Source organism: Sinohyriopsis cumingii, chromosome 14 (genome assembly GCF_028554795.1).
Source record: "Sinohyriopsis cumingii isolate HCF-2022 chromosome 14, ASM2855479v2, whole genome shotgun sequence".
NCBI classification, from domain to species: domain Eukaryota; kingdom Metazoa; phylum Mollusca; class Bivalvia; order Unionida; family Unionidae; genus Sinohyriopsis; species Sinohyriopsis cumingii.
In genome coordinates, this window is record NC_142974.1 from 66,423,433 (window position 1) to 66,440,464 (window position 17,032).

Below are 17,032 nucleotides of genomic sequence, written 5' to 3' on the forward strand. Positions count from 1 at the left end.
AAGAACAAATATATTTCCTTTTTGCCACTCGTGAAAGTACTGAGTTTATCACTCATTGAAATATATCTTATTCACGCTTAAATATCCTCTAAGCTAAATATATACATAAATATACCATTATAGGTCTAAAGGGAATCCGACTTAAATCAAAATTCTCAAAAGCTAAGTTTAACGAACAACCACCGACTCCAAGTTTTAAATGAAACCAAAGATAAGCATAACTGCGAAATAAAGGTAACAACAACATTAACTGGGGAGGGGGGATGCTGCAAAATAACTGCTGCAAGGCACATAATGTTGTCCATGTATCCTGGCTAAGTTTTGCATTCTGGCCAGGAGCAAAATCAGTGGTTAGAAAGCAGTGCTCAAAAAACATAATTTTAGTTTATTTACAAACAACACTGAGAGTTCATCCTAGTTCAAATCTGACATCTTACCTCCTCCATATCTGCAGGTATCATCTCATCATCCTCACGATCATGGGCTGGTTCAGCTGGGACAGCATTTTGTGGGGCAATGTCTGGCTGGACATAAGACACATTGTGGGACACTTCCTCTGGGGATGTAGTACGAGGCTGTAGTGGATCTGCACTGAATATTTCATCACTTCCCTGGGCACAGAAGATGCAAATATTTGAAAAACTGATCCATCAAATAGAGTTACTTATCTAAAAAGAGCCCTTTATTTACAGACAAACTGAAGATGTTTTAAACCAAGATAAGAAATATAACACTAGCTAAACTGTGCCATTGCTTCAAGAGTGCTAAAAGCCGATGTATCAAGTCAAGTAAGATTCTATGTCAAGTTGCTATTCATGTATCAATGATACTGTTTTTCCCCCTAGAGTTCAAGACTAAGAGTCAAAAATCTCCTTGGTGTTAGAACTGGGAGGTCAGACTGAGCAAAATTCAAACCTTGCACAAATGATCAGAAAGGGAAACAATGATCACTAATTACAGTTAAAAATATAAAGCAACTCTGCTTTGTCAACATTTTGACACCTCATCCCATCAGAGTTCAACCCCATCAAAACAGTAGGTAAAGTTATAACAGAAATGGTTTAACTTTTGTTAACTTTTCCAGTTCTAATCCAGTGTACTCAGGTCCTGGTGCAAACAAAGAAGTCCCAGTTCCAAAAGAAAATGCATACAAATGTGTGTTACTTTCAACTATAATAACTAGACTCCAAAACAAAATCTGGCTAAGCATGTAATCAGTAAAAAAAAAAATGATTAATTCAAACCACATAAAAAAAATTTGTGTCAAGGAATTGTTTTACTATTTTGAGCACTTTATTCACATGCTTTATAGCTATATAAAAAAGTGGTTATGCAGATTCTGAGACGTTTCTTTAAAGCATTATCTTACCTGCACTGCCTCAACATTAGCAGAGACAAGAGAGAAAGGTGCTGTGGGTCTAGCAACGCCCATTCTCACAGGTGCAATAAGTGAGTTGGCAATCTCACAAAGCTCTTCAATAGCGATGTTGATCAGTGCCTGGAATGCACGCTTGCACTTCACCAACGGTTGACATGATGACATTCCAGGGGCACTTTCAAAAAGAAGAAAGAAAACAAAGGATTGAACCATAAAAAAACAACTGTGAAATAGTAAATACCATTAGTATGAAAATTCCTTTATTTGTTCATTTTACTTTTCTCTTTAATAAAGTATAAAATGCTGCCAATTAAAAATCCTGTGATCACAACTAAGAGGGTGAAATAACTCTAACAGTACTATTGTGAACTCTTATCAAGATACAAATGCATACCAAGTTTCATGAATACATCTCAATAAGCTCTGGTGACATTACCCAACAAGAATTTAATCTATGGATGTGAAAATTTATAGTGATTTCTCACACTGGGGCATCATGCAGCAAACATGTGGTATCACATCCCACCAAGTCATTTTATCTGGCCGACCAGTCATAACACTAATTTCTTAATGCTGAGCTTCCTAGCAAGGCAGTTGCGTGTATCATTTTTAGAAGTCTTTGGTATAACTTGGCTTGGGTTCAAACCCATGACATCCCCCATCCAAGGCAAATGCTCTAACCACTTAGGCCATTGGATTAGTTTCATTAAGATGTCTCAAAGTGTTAAGTAAACAGTGTGCTGGACATAAAGAGAGGTACACAGCTCTTATTCTGCCTGCACCCTTCCCCAAAATTTGTTTGTAGGAGTATAATAATATCTATCATTTTCTGGTCTCTATCCTCAATAACAAGGAAATTGTTTGAATTTACACATAAAATAATATATGTACATATATCCACTCTAACTTGGCGAGATCACATATCTTATTTCCTTTTAAAGCTTAGAGATAATAAAGTAAGGAATCACATACTCAACGGCAAATTTCATAAGTTGATGTCAAATTAAACTGTGAACCCCACAGACCTTGATCTGCCTTGGAGCAATGAGATCTCTTGATCTGATTTGGAGCAATGAGATCAAAGATCTCACCTACCCTGTTTAGTAGACATCATAGAAAGACTTGACAACACAGACCCTGATTCGGTCTGCAAACTGTAACTCCAGGTCTGTGTCAAAGATTTTATCAGTCTAATAAATGGAAAACAACCCCAGCCTTTATGGCAGTTAATTTATCCTTAATGTGAAAACAATTGCATGGCAAGTGTGACAGAATAAGATGCAAATGCAAACCTTTTCTTCTTGCTTGAGTTTGGAGTCATCTCAATGTTAAGCACAACAAAGATGCGGGCAACTGAACGGATGAACCTCCGAGCCACCATCTTCGCTTCCTGCTTACGTCCCTCCACATTCTCGTTCTTCATTTCTCTAATCAATGTTGTCAGTATTGTATCCAACATCTTAAAAAGAATATAACAGATTGTCAAATGCAAAAAAGCAAATGTTCAGCTCCATCTTCACATGACCTATCAAAAACTGGTACATACTCAAATTTATATTATTGATGATTGGAAGATAAGAAAGATATTCACAATCAACAGATTTTACTGTTAAAACAGATTTAGGTCAAGGAATGTGTAAAGTATGGATAGTTTATATCATGAAAATTCCAGTTTAAAAACAGATATTTGAGTCCATGCTGTCAAGCCGAGGAGATTGATCAATATGGCACAAAACAATTCACTGGCAATTTTTATAAAATTACAAATAGTCCCCCAAAGGGATTTATGCTCTAATGGCCAAAATCAATTCCCAGGAATCCAAGATATGATCAATTTTAGAAAATATTTAAAATGCAAAGTGCTGAAACCATCTCTAATAATCATAATGATAAAAAGATTTTCATTCTGGATTTAAAGATGAACCACATTTTCATTTAGGACATCATTAGACGTCTTTTGGTGAAAGCCCTGATCAATATGACCATTGCTTTGGAAGGATTAGTAATAAATACGCTTTTCAAATGGCACATGTGGCAGCCATTGATGATACCATTTTTACTAAGGAACAACTAGATACCATATGAAGTCTTTTGGTCCATACAGCAATCCACTTAGGAGGAACAGATTTTCAAGATAACTGACATGGTGGCAATTTTGAATATCATAGCATCATTTTTCATCAATGCCCAAGTATACATAATATGTCTTCCGGTAAAAGCCCAATGTCAATCTGACCATCCATTCAAGAGAATTAACAATAACAAGATTACCAAGAAGGCCACTATGGCAGCCACTATGGCTCTCAGATTGGCACCATTGTAACTTTGGATCAACTAGACAATAATAAGAAGTTATTTGTGAAAACACCATGCTGATATGACTTTCCGTACTGGAAGAGAGGTGATGACAAAATCTTCAAGCTGGCTAGGTGTCCATATTGGTTGTCAGATTAGTACCTTTTTCATCTATGACAATCTTGACATAATAAGCAAACCCATGTTGATATGATCATCTATTCAAATGTAGCAGTAGTAAAAAAAATTATATCTGCTGTTCACAGACAATCTTTTCATTAGGGCCAACTAGACCTTGGGATGAATGTGTGTGTAAACTTTCGTGGCAATCCCCAAATAGCAACAACATATCTGTGCTTAAGGATGGGACAGACAATGAACATGACATATTGTGATCAGTACAGCTAAGAATTGGTGATTATGGGTGTTGGCTTGCTTACACAAATATATCAAGAAGGAAGAATTTTACCAAAACTTGTAATTAACGAATAGCATGGACTTAAATTTGCTTATTTGGGGGAAATTTTTACACAGATGTTTTATCTGCTGTGAAAATTCAAGTATTACCCTTAACTGTTCATTGGTCAATCAAGGGATGTGTCTTAAAAATTCAATTATTTATATCTGAACCCAGGCACAAATAAAAACATATTGCAAAATCTGTGCAATGCTATGGCTATTGGTATCATTCATTTTAGACATGCTAAAAGGATAGGACATTTTATACAATCCAACTGGCCTCTGATTATAACAGTGCACAAACTTTCTTTTTCTTTAAAAGTATCTTACATTAACTAATAAATTAAAAGTTAGCATTGACTAAACTTTTTAAATTTGTCATATTTAAAGCACTTGTTAGTATATGCATACACACATACATGCACACATGCTTGCTGGCTGGCACACACACACACACACAATCCACATCTGATGTAAACATCTGCATTATTAGAAACCCTTCACACAGGCTTTAAATTAAAGTTTACACTTATTGCATCATTTACTTTCCAAGAAATGCTCTGCTTTTTAAGTTATGTATTTTATAAATTACATAGTGTAACAAAATATAATTAACATCTGTGAATCTATTAAGTTCATAAGAGGAAAATAAAACAAAATTTAACCGTTGCCTTTTCAACTATGGTTAGCTTCTAGGTTACATGAAATATATGAGCAGTTACTAAAACATTCCATAGAAAAATCTTTTTTTTTCTCCAGAATATTTATTTATGATGTTCAACTAGAAGGACTTATAATTTTATCACATGTCACCGTGTCTTGTCACTGTGTAATATACAGAACTGTGTCATATACAGAACTTTCTCATTATAACGCTTTACATGTGAGACCGAGTACACAGCCTTATAGCGAGAATGTCTTATAAAGAACCATGTCATAATGAAGGGCCTTATAATGAGTGAGTGCTGTACACATTCAGCCATCCCAAGCACAAAGGTCAAATCAAACTTAATACATCACAGGACATTATAATTTAATGCTAAGTACATCATTTTGACAAATTAAATTCAACGCAAACATTCGTGTAAAAAATGGCTTAAAAATTTATAAACCAAGCAAATTTGAATCATGATGCATCAAATAAGATATGTATATTAATATTTTAAGACCTTGATGCTTGGGATAGATCTATTTAAAATGACATTGCAATGTCATGCAAATTTCTGTCATTAATATGGGATTTTATTACATTATGCATGTATAATAAGAAGATTAGGCCACACGACAGGGTAAAAAAAAATGTTTCATCTTGTACCACTAGACCTTTAATGTATGTCGGCATATTTAAAATTTTTGTATCTGATTAAAAGAATCTTTTGAATCAGCTCAATCCATTTGAACAACCCATTAAGTAGCTATAGCCACTTTGAGAGCCAAAGAAGTTATCCATTTGATTCTTCTTTTTTTTATTTCACATTCTAACACTTTTTAAAAACTTTTTTATTGGTGACTATGCTTTTGTCTTGTAAAACTCCACACAGCAACATCACATGCAAAGGGCAAGTAACTCTTATAAGAACAGTCTTTACATTCAATCACACCAACCAGGGCTTTTACAAGAGTAAAACCAAAACTTAAATTTAACATGTTCTGTTTTTGAATATTTACCAGCAATCCAGCTGTTTCCTTGGGTAAAACAATCATGTTATCTTGATCCTTTCCCAAGAAATCACGTTAACATTATGGCATCTCTATTATGTACACTGCCATGTTCTAGCCGTGTAATTCCCATATTTCCAGTACAGCATCAGCTATATTAAATTTGAAGCATTTTCCACCCATGGAAGGCCCAAGATGTTCTGACTGATTTACTCTAGTTTACAAACAAAGCAACTTGATTTGGAAGCTGGATCAATCTGGAAAATTCTTTGTATGAATGTTTAATTAAGATCCCTCTCAAGGGGAAAATAATGATGGCGGGCCAGATCGCTGTGATATAATTGAATAAATGTGATTGGGCTCCATAACTTAAACAGTTTTTGGAACCCTCTTAAGGAAGCTTACATTCAAATCTATGACGGTTTCCTTGAACAGTGTCAGTGGCATCGTGCTCACTAGCTCAGCAATCTAGAGGAATATAAAACACAAGAGTTACTAGAACTATTTTAATCTAGGGATTTTCCTAGTTTGTTGTTTTCTTTCCTGAACTGGGACATACAGCCCATGAAATTTGGCAAAACAGAACTGAATCAAGAATTTATATGTCAAATCATTTGGGGATGGGATTTGGAATAGGTCTATATTTAACCCACAAACAATACCCTAGGAAAATCCCTGCAATCTATTCAAAAATTGACAGCTATCTGGCTTATTCCAGTTTTTTAATCAAGCAGGCAGCAAAATTCTCCACCTCTTGTGCTCATGCAAGTTTAGAATGCAAATAATAACAACGGTTTTGAGCAAGAAAGCTCTATAATTTACTGGAGGTTTGCTGCCTACTTTTAACTTCTGCTACGTTGTTTTGAAAAATAAAAACAAAACACTTTTGTGGTGCTGATAAATGATTTATGAATCCAGCATTATGCATGTTGAGAAGCATACAAAATACACAAGACCTCTAAAGTTTACTTGTAATTATAAATATTCATAAGAAGATGGCTAGCCAGTTTTAATGAGAATCATATCTCATACTCAATACACTACAAAACTGCAACAGCCAAAGTGAGCGTTATTAATGGAAATGACAAGGCATATGTGATCCATCTTGGTAAAAAATTCCATCCAATACAGACCTGGATTTGTTAACGGTCTTTAAAATTAAATCCACAATTTTCTTTAAAATTTAGTGTTAAACAAGTTTTAACAACTTCTATCCAGTACTTTTCACTTCCTTGGCCCACAGTCTGTCAGAGCAACAAAATTTAAACTCAGTCTCAAAACTATATACCTTGAAATTTTAAAAATTTCACTAACCATGTGAAATCACAAAGTACAAGACAACTTACTAGGATAATTCAGTAACATCAATAATTTTTACATTTGCTTTCGATAGTTATTGAATATCACTATTCTAAACTAAAGGAAGTTACTGCACAGGACCAGTTACCACAGAATTGTTACTTCTTTTTGGCTAGGTGGGAGAAACATTTACACATAATGCAAAGAACAGATCTAGTCTGCAACTAGGAAAAATACTGCACTTAATTTAGGACAATTAAATATTGGAAGGTAACTGGTTCCATGTTGCAACTGTTGCAGCTCCTCTATCAGTTATGAGCCAGAGTTTCTTTGCTAAAGGGATTGCATACCTTTCGGGTCAGGTAGCGGTACAAGGTTCTGTCTGAAATACAGGCAACTTGACACAATGGAAATGGGAGAATTCATTGAGAAAAAAAACCATAACAATGACCATTGACCTATTATCTGTTTCATGCATGCTTCCAAACTAAAGAGCTATGAGAATGTCTGGGAAAAGTGATTAATAACCACTGCACTATCCTGACATTTCAATATTTTGCAGGGGCCATTGTAGCCCAATTGGTACAGCATCAGACTCGTAATCCAAGAGTCATAATATCAATACCTGCCCAGGTCAGCATGAGTCGTAACTCCCATTTTCTCCGTATTATTATGAGAAAAGTGTTTCAAAAAGAGTTTTCAAAATTCCAACCAACCAACAACTCAAGAACCAAACTCAATCATCTGCAGCATGTTTTTATGGTTATACCAAATGGTTTCATTCTGAAATGAATTTCAAAACCATTATATGTTTTTCAGTATCAAGGAAATTAAGAACAACTTTTGTTGCATAAATTGTTTCACCATTTATTCCAATGTTTCATGATGGATTCGAATCTATGCTTCCAGCCTGATTCACTGGAATATTCTTCTGTCCTTAATGGTGCCAAGTTCTGGGACTCCATAAAACTTTTTGGTCAGAAATTCTTTTATAACCCAACTCAGTAAAATAGCCAAGCAATGACCAGATGTGAAACATGCCTGTGATTACATTTTGAAAGCACAAACCAGACGAAAACTAAAGCAGAAATTAACAGGGTTGCTATGTTTAACCTTCAAAAACATTTTTGTCATGGTATAGAATTGTGCATGTACAACAGAATTACAAAGTGTATAAAATTGTGTGTGTGATTTGGATTTTTAACATAACCATAACAATTTTTCAGTCATATCACCATGACGTCTGCTGTGTGGCAGTTTATAGTGATGTCTAGCACTGAGGCATCATGCCGCAGACATGCAGCATGATGTCCCACCCCGTCACATTATACTGATGCCAGGCCAACCAATCCTAACACTAACTCTGAACGCTGAGCACTTAGCGAGGCAGCTGTTAGACCCATCTTTGGTATGACTTGGCCAGGGTTCAAACCTGGGACCTCCTACATATGAGACAGATACTCTAACCACTTGGCAACCTGAGCAGTCCACTGGGCAACACCCAACTCTCTCTCTCTCTCTCTCTCTCTCTCTCTCTCTCTCTCTCTCTATATATATATATATATATATATATAACAACAGAGGCCATATAATGCCAATAACAAGTTATTCTAAAAATAAGATGATACAGAATTGCAACACCATTCTCCAAAAAAGTAACATGCTGTACTCCAACAAAGAATGATAAAAAGTATTCATATTAATATTCTTTAAAAGATAAATACGATATAAGATAAACATAAATGTAAAAAAATAAACAAAAAAAAGACAGGATCCATCAAATATAGGGTCCATACTTAATGCACAATTCCCCCCTCTTTTTTCTGGCAGTACATCATCATAAAATCTGTTCAAACTACAAAAAAATCCACTTGTCAAAAATGTCTTGTACTGTCTACTACTCCTTTTCATGCAAGGCATCCCTGGTAAAAATCAAACATAAAGGAGGAATTTCTCAGAAAATGGAGTAAACAGTGGTGATCTGTGCTGCTTGCAAAGGGTGGGGATTGCCAGGACTTTCCTGGGTACATCAGTCACCAGGGAGATCAGATCACTGATCCAGGACTTGTTCCATCATTGAGAACTATATGGCAGTTCGTGTCCATCACTTTATGAACTTTTTGTATCAGGACTGCTGGATGGAAGGCATAGACTCACATTCCCTACCAGATGACTGATACAGCATCAGTGGCCCATACTTCTGTGTCTGGAAATGGGTAGATGAAGGTGGGTCATTTGTTGCTCTACCTTGTCGCAAAACATCTATTATCAGACACAAATTCCATTGACTGTAGAAAGATGGAGAAACCACTGTGTGAAGCAGTTGTCCTCTCCTCGAAAACGATTTAGCTAATACACTGGTATATGGTAGACCTGGAAATTTATCTGCTATTGGGCACACCACCAAAAGTAATCCCAGTAAATAACACAAAGGTCCAGTGATTTCATCCCTCCCTGTTTGAGAAAGGTACATGACCACAATTGTCTGACAGTATTAGCACCATGTATCCTCACCAGCATTCAACCCAATTGTTGGAGGCATCGAGGATGGCTTTAATTTCCAAGAAACTGATATGAAGAGCCATCTCTCAACACATTCGCTTACAACTGACTGTTGCAAGGTCCAGTGACAAGCGTGGATTTGCGAATGGTATTCCTACTGTGAGCCACTTCCTGTCTTGCTTCTGCTGAAGAAGTTTTTCATTTGGGTCAATATCACATTATTATCTAGATGGCCCATGAAAGGTCACCATTGGGACAAAAGGGCCATTTGTAATAGAAGGTTCGCTATAAGATGGTATATTAATTATTGGTCCAGTTGGAACAATAGACATAAATAGATACCCTGAAGAGAACAGATGAATGTGAACTGTTGTTCACTTCAGCTTTGTGTTTAATTTTAGTTTTAATATCACTATACAGTTTGATCTGTTGTACATGCAGTTTTCTCCACCAATAAAAATACAAGGAATCAAACAAAAGTTATAATGGAATATAATGTCTAGCCTGCAAACCATGAAAAGACGTAATTTTCAACAAATTTCCGAAATCAGCACACTATGCAGCTCAAAATGATGTGGTTATGTTACATTATGTCACTTGTGACTACATTACATTATGTCACTTGTAACTACAACACATTATATCACTTGTGACTACAACACATTATATCACTTGTGACTACATTACATTATGTCACTTGTGACTACAACACATTATATCACTTCTGACTACAACACATTATATCACTTGTGACTACATTACATTATGTCACTTGTGACTACAACACATTATATCACTTGTGACTACAACACATTATATCACTTGTGACTACATTACATTATGTCACTTGTGACTACAACACATTATATCACTTGTGACTACAACACATTATGTCACTTGTGACTACAACACATTATATCACTTGTGACTACAACACATTATATCACTTGTGACTACATTACATGATGAAGTCACTCGTTACTGAAGTGTATGTTACTGCAATGAATTCAATCAGAGAATGGATGTGTCATGATGTGGTTGTGACATTGTATTAGGATGTGATTTGTTACCTGGAGATTATCTTAGTGCATTGAACTTAGAAACTAGATGTAAAATGTCATTACATTATTATTATATTATCATGCCACTTGTTACCCAGCTGCATCTTATAGCAATGAACTTGGTGAGAACTTGGATGTAAAAATAATGAGATCATTACATTACGACGCCACTTGTTACCGGAGTGTATTTTAGTGCAACGACTCTACGAGAAATTGGATGTAAAATATTATTAAATTAGAAAAAAGAAAACAATTTTACTAATCACAATAAAGTGCTCTAAACAAAGTGATTAAGTCAACAATAAAATATGTATATTCATTTATAAGTTCAACTGCAATCATCACATACCTAATATGCTGAAACATAATACACCAGCAGATCAGGGTCTATGTTGTTTGTTCTACTGATTACACCTAACGAACTATATAGACCAAGATCAGCCAGTGTTTATGCAACTGGACTCAACATATAGATGAGTATATACAGTATGAGCCATCAGAAAATTGTTAGTGATTTACAACCTGCTGGAAATTGGCCATGTAGGTGGTGACATGACCTCAATAACTGCATCAAACTGAAACAAGTATCTCCCCAAGGGACCCATGCTCTCTTAACAGATCAAATTTTCAGGAATCCAAGATAAGACCATTTCTTATTTTAAATGCTTAGTACTGAAACCATCTAATGTCCATATTAGGCAAAGATCAGTACCATTTTTCATTTAGAATCGACCAATACTGTAAGAAGCCATCTGATGAAAATCCTGCGTTGATATGACCATCTATTCAGGAAGAAAAGCAATAAATAGATTTTCATGATGGTCATGTTGCATTTAAATTATATATTTCATTTTAGTACCATAAATCTTTCGGTAAAAATCCGATGTCATTCAGGAGAAGTCACAAGAACAACAATTTCACCACAATAGTCATACTGGATGTCACATTGCCACATCTTTCATTTTGGACCAGCTATTACATCATAAAAAATCTTCTGGCAAAAACCCAGTGGTGATGTGACATCTCATTTACAACTATACATAACAAGATTTTAAGATGGCTGCAATGGTGACCAATTTTGGCTCTTAGATTTGCACTATTTTCTTTCAGTATAAAGCTAACCATTTGGTGAAAAGGCCTTACCAATATAGGAGAAGTAGTGGTAACAAGATTTTCAAGATGGCCATCTAGCTAGAAATAATAGTAGTCAGATCAGAACTATTTTCATATGATCATCTCTTCTGGAGTAGTAGCAGTAACAAAATTTTCACTGGGGCATAAATGGTATCCACATTATATATCCAAGATACACCATTTTTACTTAAGACCAACAAAACTTTGGAATAAACATGTCTTAAAAGTGTGGTGGCAATCTTCCGAGAGCTTAAGAGCAGCAGTAATAACAAAACTTACGCTAACAGATTCTGGGTTCTGATTTTGACCAGCAGAGTTAAAAGTTCATCCACCAACATACACATTTCTTTGTGTATTTGATATAAGGAGCCTATGCTCTTCAACATGAGCAAATTTTTATGAATTTTGAAAATATTCATGCGTCTATTATCTTCCCGATTGGTGAAAGTGCCCTATTTTCCCCTACATTCCCACAGTGACCATTATTTTGCCACGAAATTGTCCTCACCAACCAATAAATTTTGAAGCATTCTGGATTGCCTGAAATTTGATCAATGCAGAATATAAATTTTTCAAAACATTAAATACTGTTACACTTCAAAACTTATCATTCACAGAATTGTTGATGAGGACAGAGTCGCTGCCACCACATAAGCAATACCTGAAGTCTGCCATGTCATGATGCGGACAAGACAAAAATACATGCAACACGAGAATAATCAATAATGTCCAGTACCTCTACGCTACACTTCACCAGCAGACAGTGTGTAAACTTGTCAAGTCTCACGCTCCCACTCTGACTGTCCAGGTACAATTGCTCCTCATAAATAACATCAGGCCCACCACTGTGCTGATTCTTTTTCCCACTCATAAGCATCGCCTTGACAGCTGTCCAGTCACTTAAAATCCTCTCCAAGGCTCGACGGCTAAATCTAGGAGGTTCAAGATCATGGTCTGGTACCTCCACATCTAACATGTATAAATCAGCAATTGATAATTTTTCAGTTTCAAACAATTTGATTGATAAAAAAGTAGATATATAAAAAAGTCATTATAGTCATAGAAATACCCCAATGAAGTAAAACTCAAGCTTAACTATTTATCAGTTATGTCACTCACATTTAACACGCAATGGGAAATAAGCAGAATCTACAGAGTTTTATAATTTTTATTTTAGAGTAATTTAAAAATAATCAAAACTTTAGTAATTATAGGCTAGATTACAAGAAGACAAGACCTTAGGCCAAGGCATTACTGATTTAGCGGAAGCCATCCAATTAAGACTTTAGTAATATATAATGCACTACTGATTTAGCGAAGTCATCCAATCAAGACTTTAGTAATAAACAATGCACTACCGATTTAGCAGAAGTCATCCAATTAAGACTTTAGTAATAAACAATGCACTACTGAGACCAGCAGAAATCATCAAATTAAGACTTTAGTAATAAACAATTCACTACTGATTTAGCGGAAGTCATCCAATTAAGACTTTAGTAATAAACAATGCACTACTGACTTAGCGGAAGTCATCCAATCAAGACTTTAGTAATAAACAATGCACTACTGATTTAGCAGAAGTCATCCAATTAAGACTTTAGTAATAAACAATGCACTACTGAGACCAGCAGAAGACCTATCAAAGGCATTAACTATTTAAATATTTCCATCTTTGCCATGAAGAAAGTACATCTATCATTACATTTATGGATACTTACCAATGTCTGCAATTGGATTTTTCCGGGGATTGACAGATGAAACTCTGGATCGTGGTGGTCTATATTGCCTCTGTTCAATCAACTGTCGACCAACTCTCTGGACAAGGAATAACAAAATATTCTCACCCCTGAAGAGAAAAATTATCAGATAATGTGTAATTTATCTTCTTTTTCTCGCCAAATTAAATAGCAAATTTACAAATCCTAACAATTTCAATAAAAAACTGAAGTTAAATTTAAAGCATGATAACTTGTACGCTGACTTCATTTCCATGGTAGCGCTTAGGGCTTATATCATGGTATGATTCAAACCCACTTCTGTTGAACAGTTTAGGTGAAGTTGTTTAAAAGCTTTCCTATTTTTTGTAATGGTGAGCAAATCTCAGTGTTTTTTTGGGGATTTTTAACATAGCTCTAACAATTTGAGTCATATTGCTATGATGTCTTAAGTGTAGAAATTTATAATGTCTAACAATGAGGCATCATTCTGCAGATATATGGCATCATGTACCACCCAGTCACATTATCCTGACACCAGGCCAACCAGTCCTAATGCTAACATCGAAATGCTGAAGCCAAGCATGGCAGCTACTAGTAATATTTTTATAAGTCTTCAGTATGATTCAACCAAGTGGGCAAACCAAGAGGTAAAACAGCATCATTGGTACAAACTTGACAGATCTTCATGCCAAAATTTAATAACCACAGTCATCTTTGGTGATGGATCAGAATTATCCAAAAATATCTGAAAACTATTCAAACCAGGATGCTCTGTCCCAAATTCAATGACAAAAATGGACCAGTGTGTTCTTGAGAATAAGTTTAAAATAGCAATTGTTGACAAAACACGCAATGGATGACAGATGAAGAATGAAGGGCCATGCCATATGCTGAGTCGGCCTTAAGGCCAGGTGAGCTATAGGCCAATAAATCATCCCCACACCTATAATACTGACTGGACATTTCAGGGCTGATATCACCTATTCTTTAAAACCTGCAAAAATCTGCTGCCACTTTTGTCTGCACAGAATAGTGTATAGGCATTTTTTGCTGCAGTTGAGCATACTGTCAGCTGAAAGGTTATTTTGGCGATATGTATATACCATCTCCAGATCAATTTACTATGTTTGGCAACTTGTAAATCCATGTGGAATAACACACGCCTGTCCTATGGCCATTTTGAATTTTGCACTAAAAACAGCTGTTACAAAATACTGGTAAGTGTCTTATCTGTACACAGATGTGTTCCAGAAAGACCAACATATTGTCCATCAGTATCAACAGATATCTGGGGGGGTCCGATTTATCAGACTAGGTTAGCTACAATTAGGGATTAAACCAAGTTTTTCTACTGGTGACTGATTCATGATTTGTCTTTTTTGAAGAAAGATGATAACTGGCTGCTATCCTGTGCCAGTAGGTTCTCAGTGTTTCATTGATCTAACAATTAAACAGCTGACACCAATAAATTAAACAGATTCTACTCTAGATAAATATTGTTATGTTTTCTGCATTTTTAAAAAAAATAAAGTAATGTAACACTTTTCAATTCCACTAATAAATTAAGCTAAACTTGTGAATCCAATATTTCTGATCAATTCTGAATGGTCCCATAAATTCTTTTACCTGCTATTGGGTAGAGTAACAAGGTCTGTTTCCACCAGTAATCGGTTCAGGAGGTCAAATCTGGGTCCCTGCTGTCCCCCAATAAGAGCCTTGCATTTGCATTTCTCCCAGCAGTCACAATAAGCTGTGGGTGATGTCCTTTTTAGCCTGAAAAAAAGTACCAAAGTTGCATCGCTCAACAATAACAGGCAACAACATTAAATATGCAGGTGTTGATTATGAGAACTTGTTGATGATACCATCTGTAGTCCTGTGCATAAAATTTATCTTGCATAAAATCATTTACTGTAGCATCATTAATTTTCATGCAGTACTAATTGTTTGTGGATTTCATTGTTGCACTGAACAATCAATTTAAAGACCAAAAAACACAGCCAAATATGATCAAGATCTTACCAGTGGGTTTCATTGCTAGACATCAACAAAGCTATTTGACAAATCAACATCATTTTTGTAATCTGGTAATGAAATATTAGCTTTTATATGTTTGTTTTATTTTAACCATTATAAGAAAGAATTATAATGCATGTTACTTGGTTTCAGTGTACACATATCCATACGGCATAAGGTAGCTGTAATTTCCACTCACTGCTTTAAGTCGATATGCTGTCATATAAGAGAGGATACAGAGCAATGAGAAAAGTATAAAGTATTAAAACAAGCAATAATGAAAATGGAAGAAAGAATAATAAATTATACTAATATATGAAAACTGGATTTAATATTTATACTATGCAAAATCCAGCTTATCTATCAATCATGAATGCTAGAACCAATTGGTGTGCTATCCAAAATCCAGCTTAACTATCAAACATGAATGCTAGAACTGGAGTGCTACGCAAAATGCAGCTCAACTATCAACCAAGTACTGTCTGCATGGGTCTAGGATTTGTCCAAAGTGGGTATGTGAGAAAGCTTGCCAGTAGCTTCTCGTGGGTCAGTGGTTCTTCCCAGGGTTTTCCCGGGTTCTTCCTCCACCATTAATACTGTCCGCCATGCATAGCCTATCGTGTGCTGAAAAATGGCGTTAAACCCCACAACAACAACAACAATCAACCATGTATGCTAGAACCAACTGGTGTGCTACGCAAAGCCTGGCTTAACTATCAACCGTGTATGCTAGTACCAACAGGAGTCCTATGCAAAATCCAGCTTGATAATATTATTATGATAGTTTGGTAGTAACTCACTTGCAGTCATGACCCTTGTGACATACTCTAGCACATTCTGTACAGCAGCACAGAGATCCTGTGAGGCCACATGTACGGCATTCAAATATGTCCTGAAAATAGAAAAATTATGTCAGAATGAACTTATTACACTTCATCATAATTTTTCATGGGACAGAAAGATAGAAGGTTGTTGTTTTTCAAGGGTTGGAAAGACAGAAAAATCTACATAACCATCAACACATTAGATTTGAAATAAGACCTTGTACATTTTAAATGCAACTTTATCTGATTCAATTACACATTGGTATCAAATTGGCCAAGCTGATTCTCCATTTCATGTAATTATTTTTAGAAGTTCACCATAAGTAAAGAATTTCTAACACCATGAACCAAACTTGAAATTAAACTAAGTACAGAAAGAGAATATGTTGATAGAGAATTGATGCTCAGATTATATTTTTATTGGACACTAATATTAGTACTAATTATGTTTATACCTCTCTTTGGCGGGGGAGGGGTCGTCATGTATGAATCTACAGCAAAGCAGTTCTGGTTCACATTTAATACATTTTCCATTACCAAAGTAACTGTTCATTAGGATCAATGACTACCCAGTAGAAATTCCATAAAAAAAATTGACATCTCTAATCACATGGGAAACAAATTTCTGGTCTTTTTGGTGTTTTCTGGCACAGCATCACAAATTGCTTATTTAGTGCCAATCAAAAA

The 17,032-nt window shown here is 35.4% G+C and overlaps 1 protein-coding gene across 5 annotated transcripts in view; it reads right to left on the bottom strand.

The window, feature by feature from the left end:
* LOC149784036 (E3 ubiquitin-protein ligase UBR5-like) overlaps positions 1-17,032 on the bottom strand; it is a 101,565-nt gene that overhangs the window by 40,759 nt on the left and 43,774 nt on the right. For 3 of the 5 annotated variants that reach the window (XM_089932130.1, XM_089932129.1, XM_089932128.1), the window contains 8 exons: positions 16,322-16,413; positions 15,132-15,278; positions 13,506-13,633; positions 12,524-12,756; positions 6,197-6,259; positions 2,671-2,837; positions 1,370-1,553; positions 438-611 (listed from right to left, as the gene is read on the bottom strand). In XM_089932130.1, the coding sequence (XP_089788256.1) occupies positions 438-611; positions 1,370-1,553; positions 2,671-2,837; positions 6,197-6,259; positions 12,524-12,756; positions 13,506-13,633; positions 15,132-15,278; positions 16,322-16,413 (1,188 nt within the window). The remainder of the gene's footprint in view (positions 1-437; positions 612-1,369; positions 1,554-2,670; positions 2,838-6,196; positions 6,260-12,523; positions 12,757-13,505; positions 13,634-15,131; positions 15,279-16,321; positions 16,414-17,032) is intronic. The other 2 variants (XM_089932132.1, XM_089932131.1) reach the window with 1 other exon arrangement.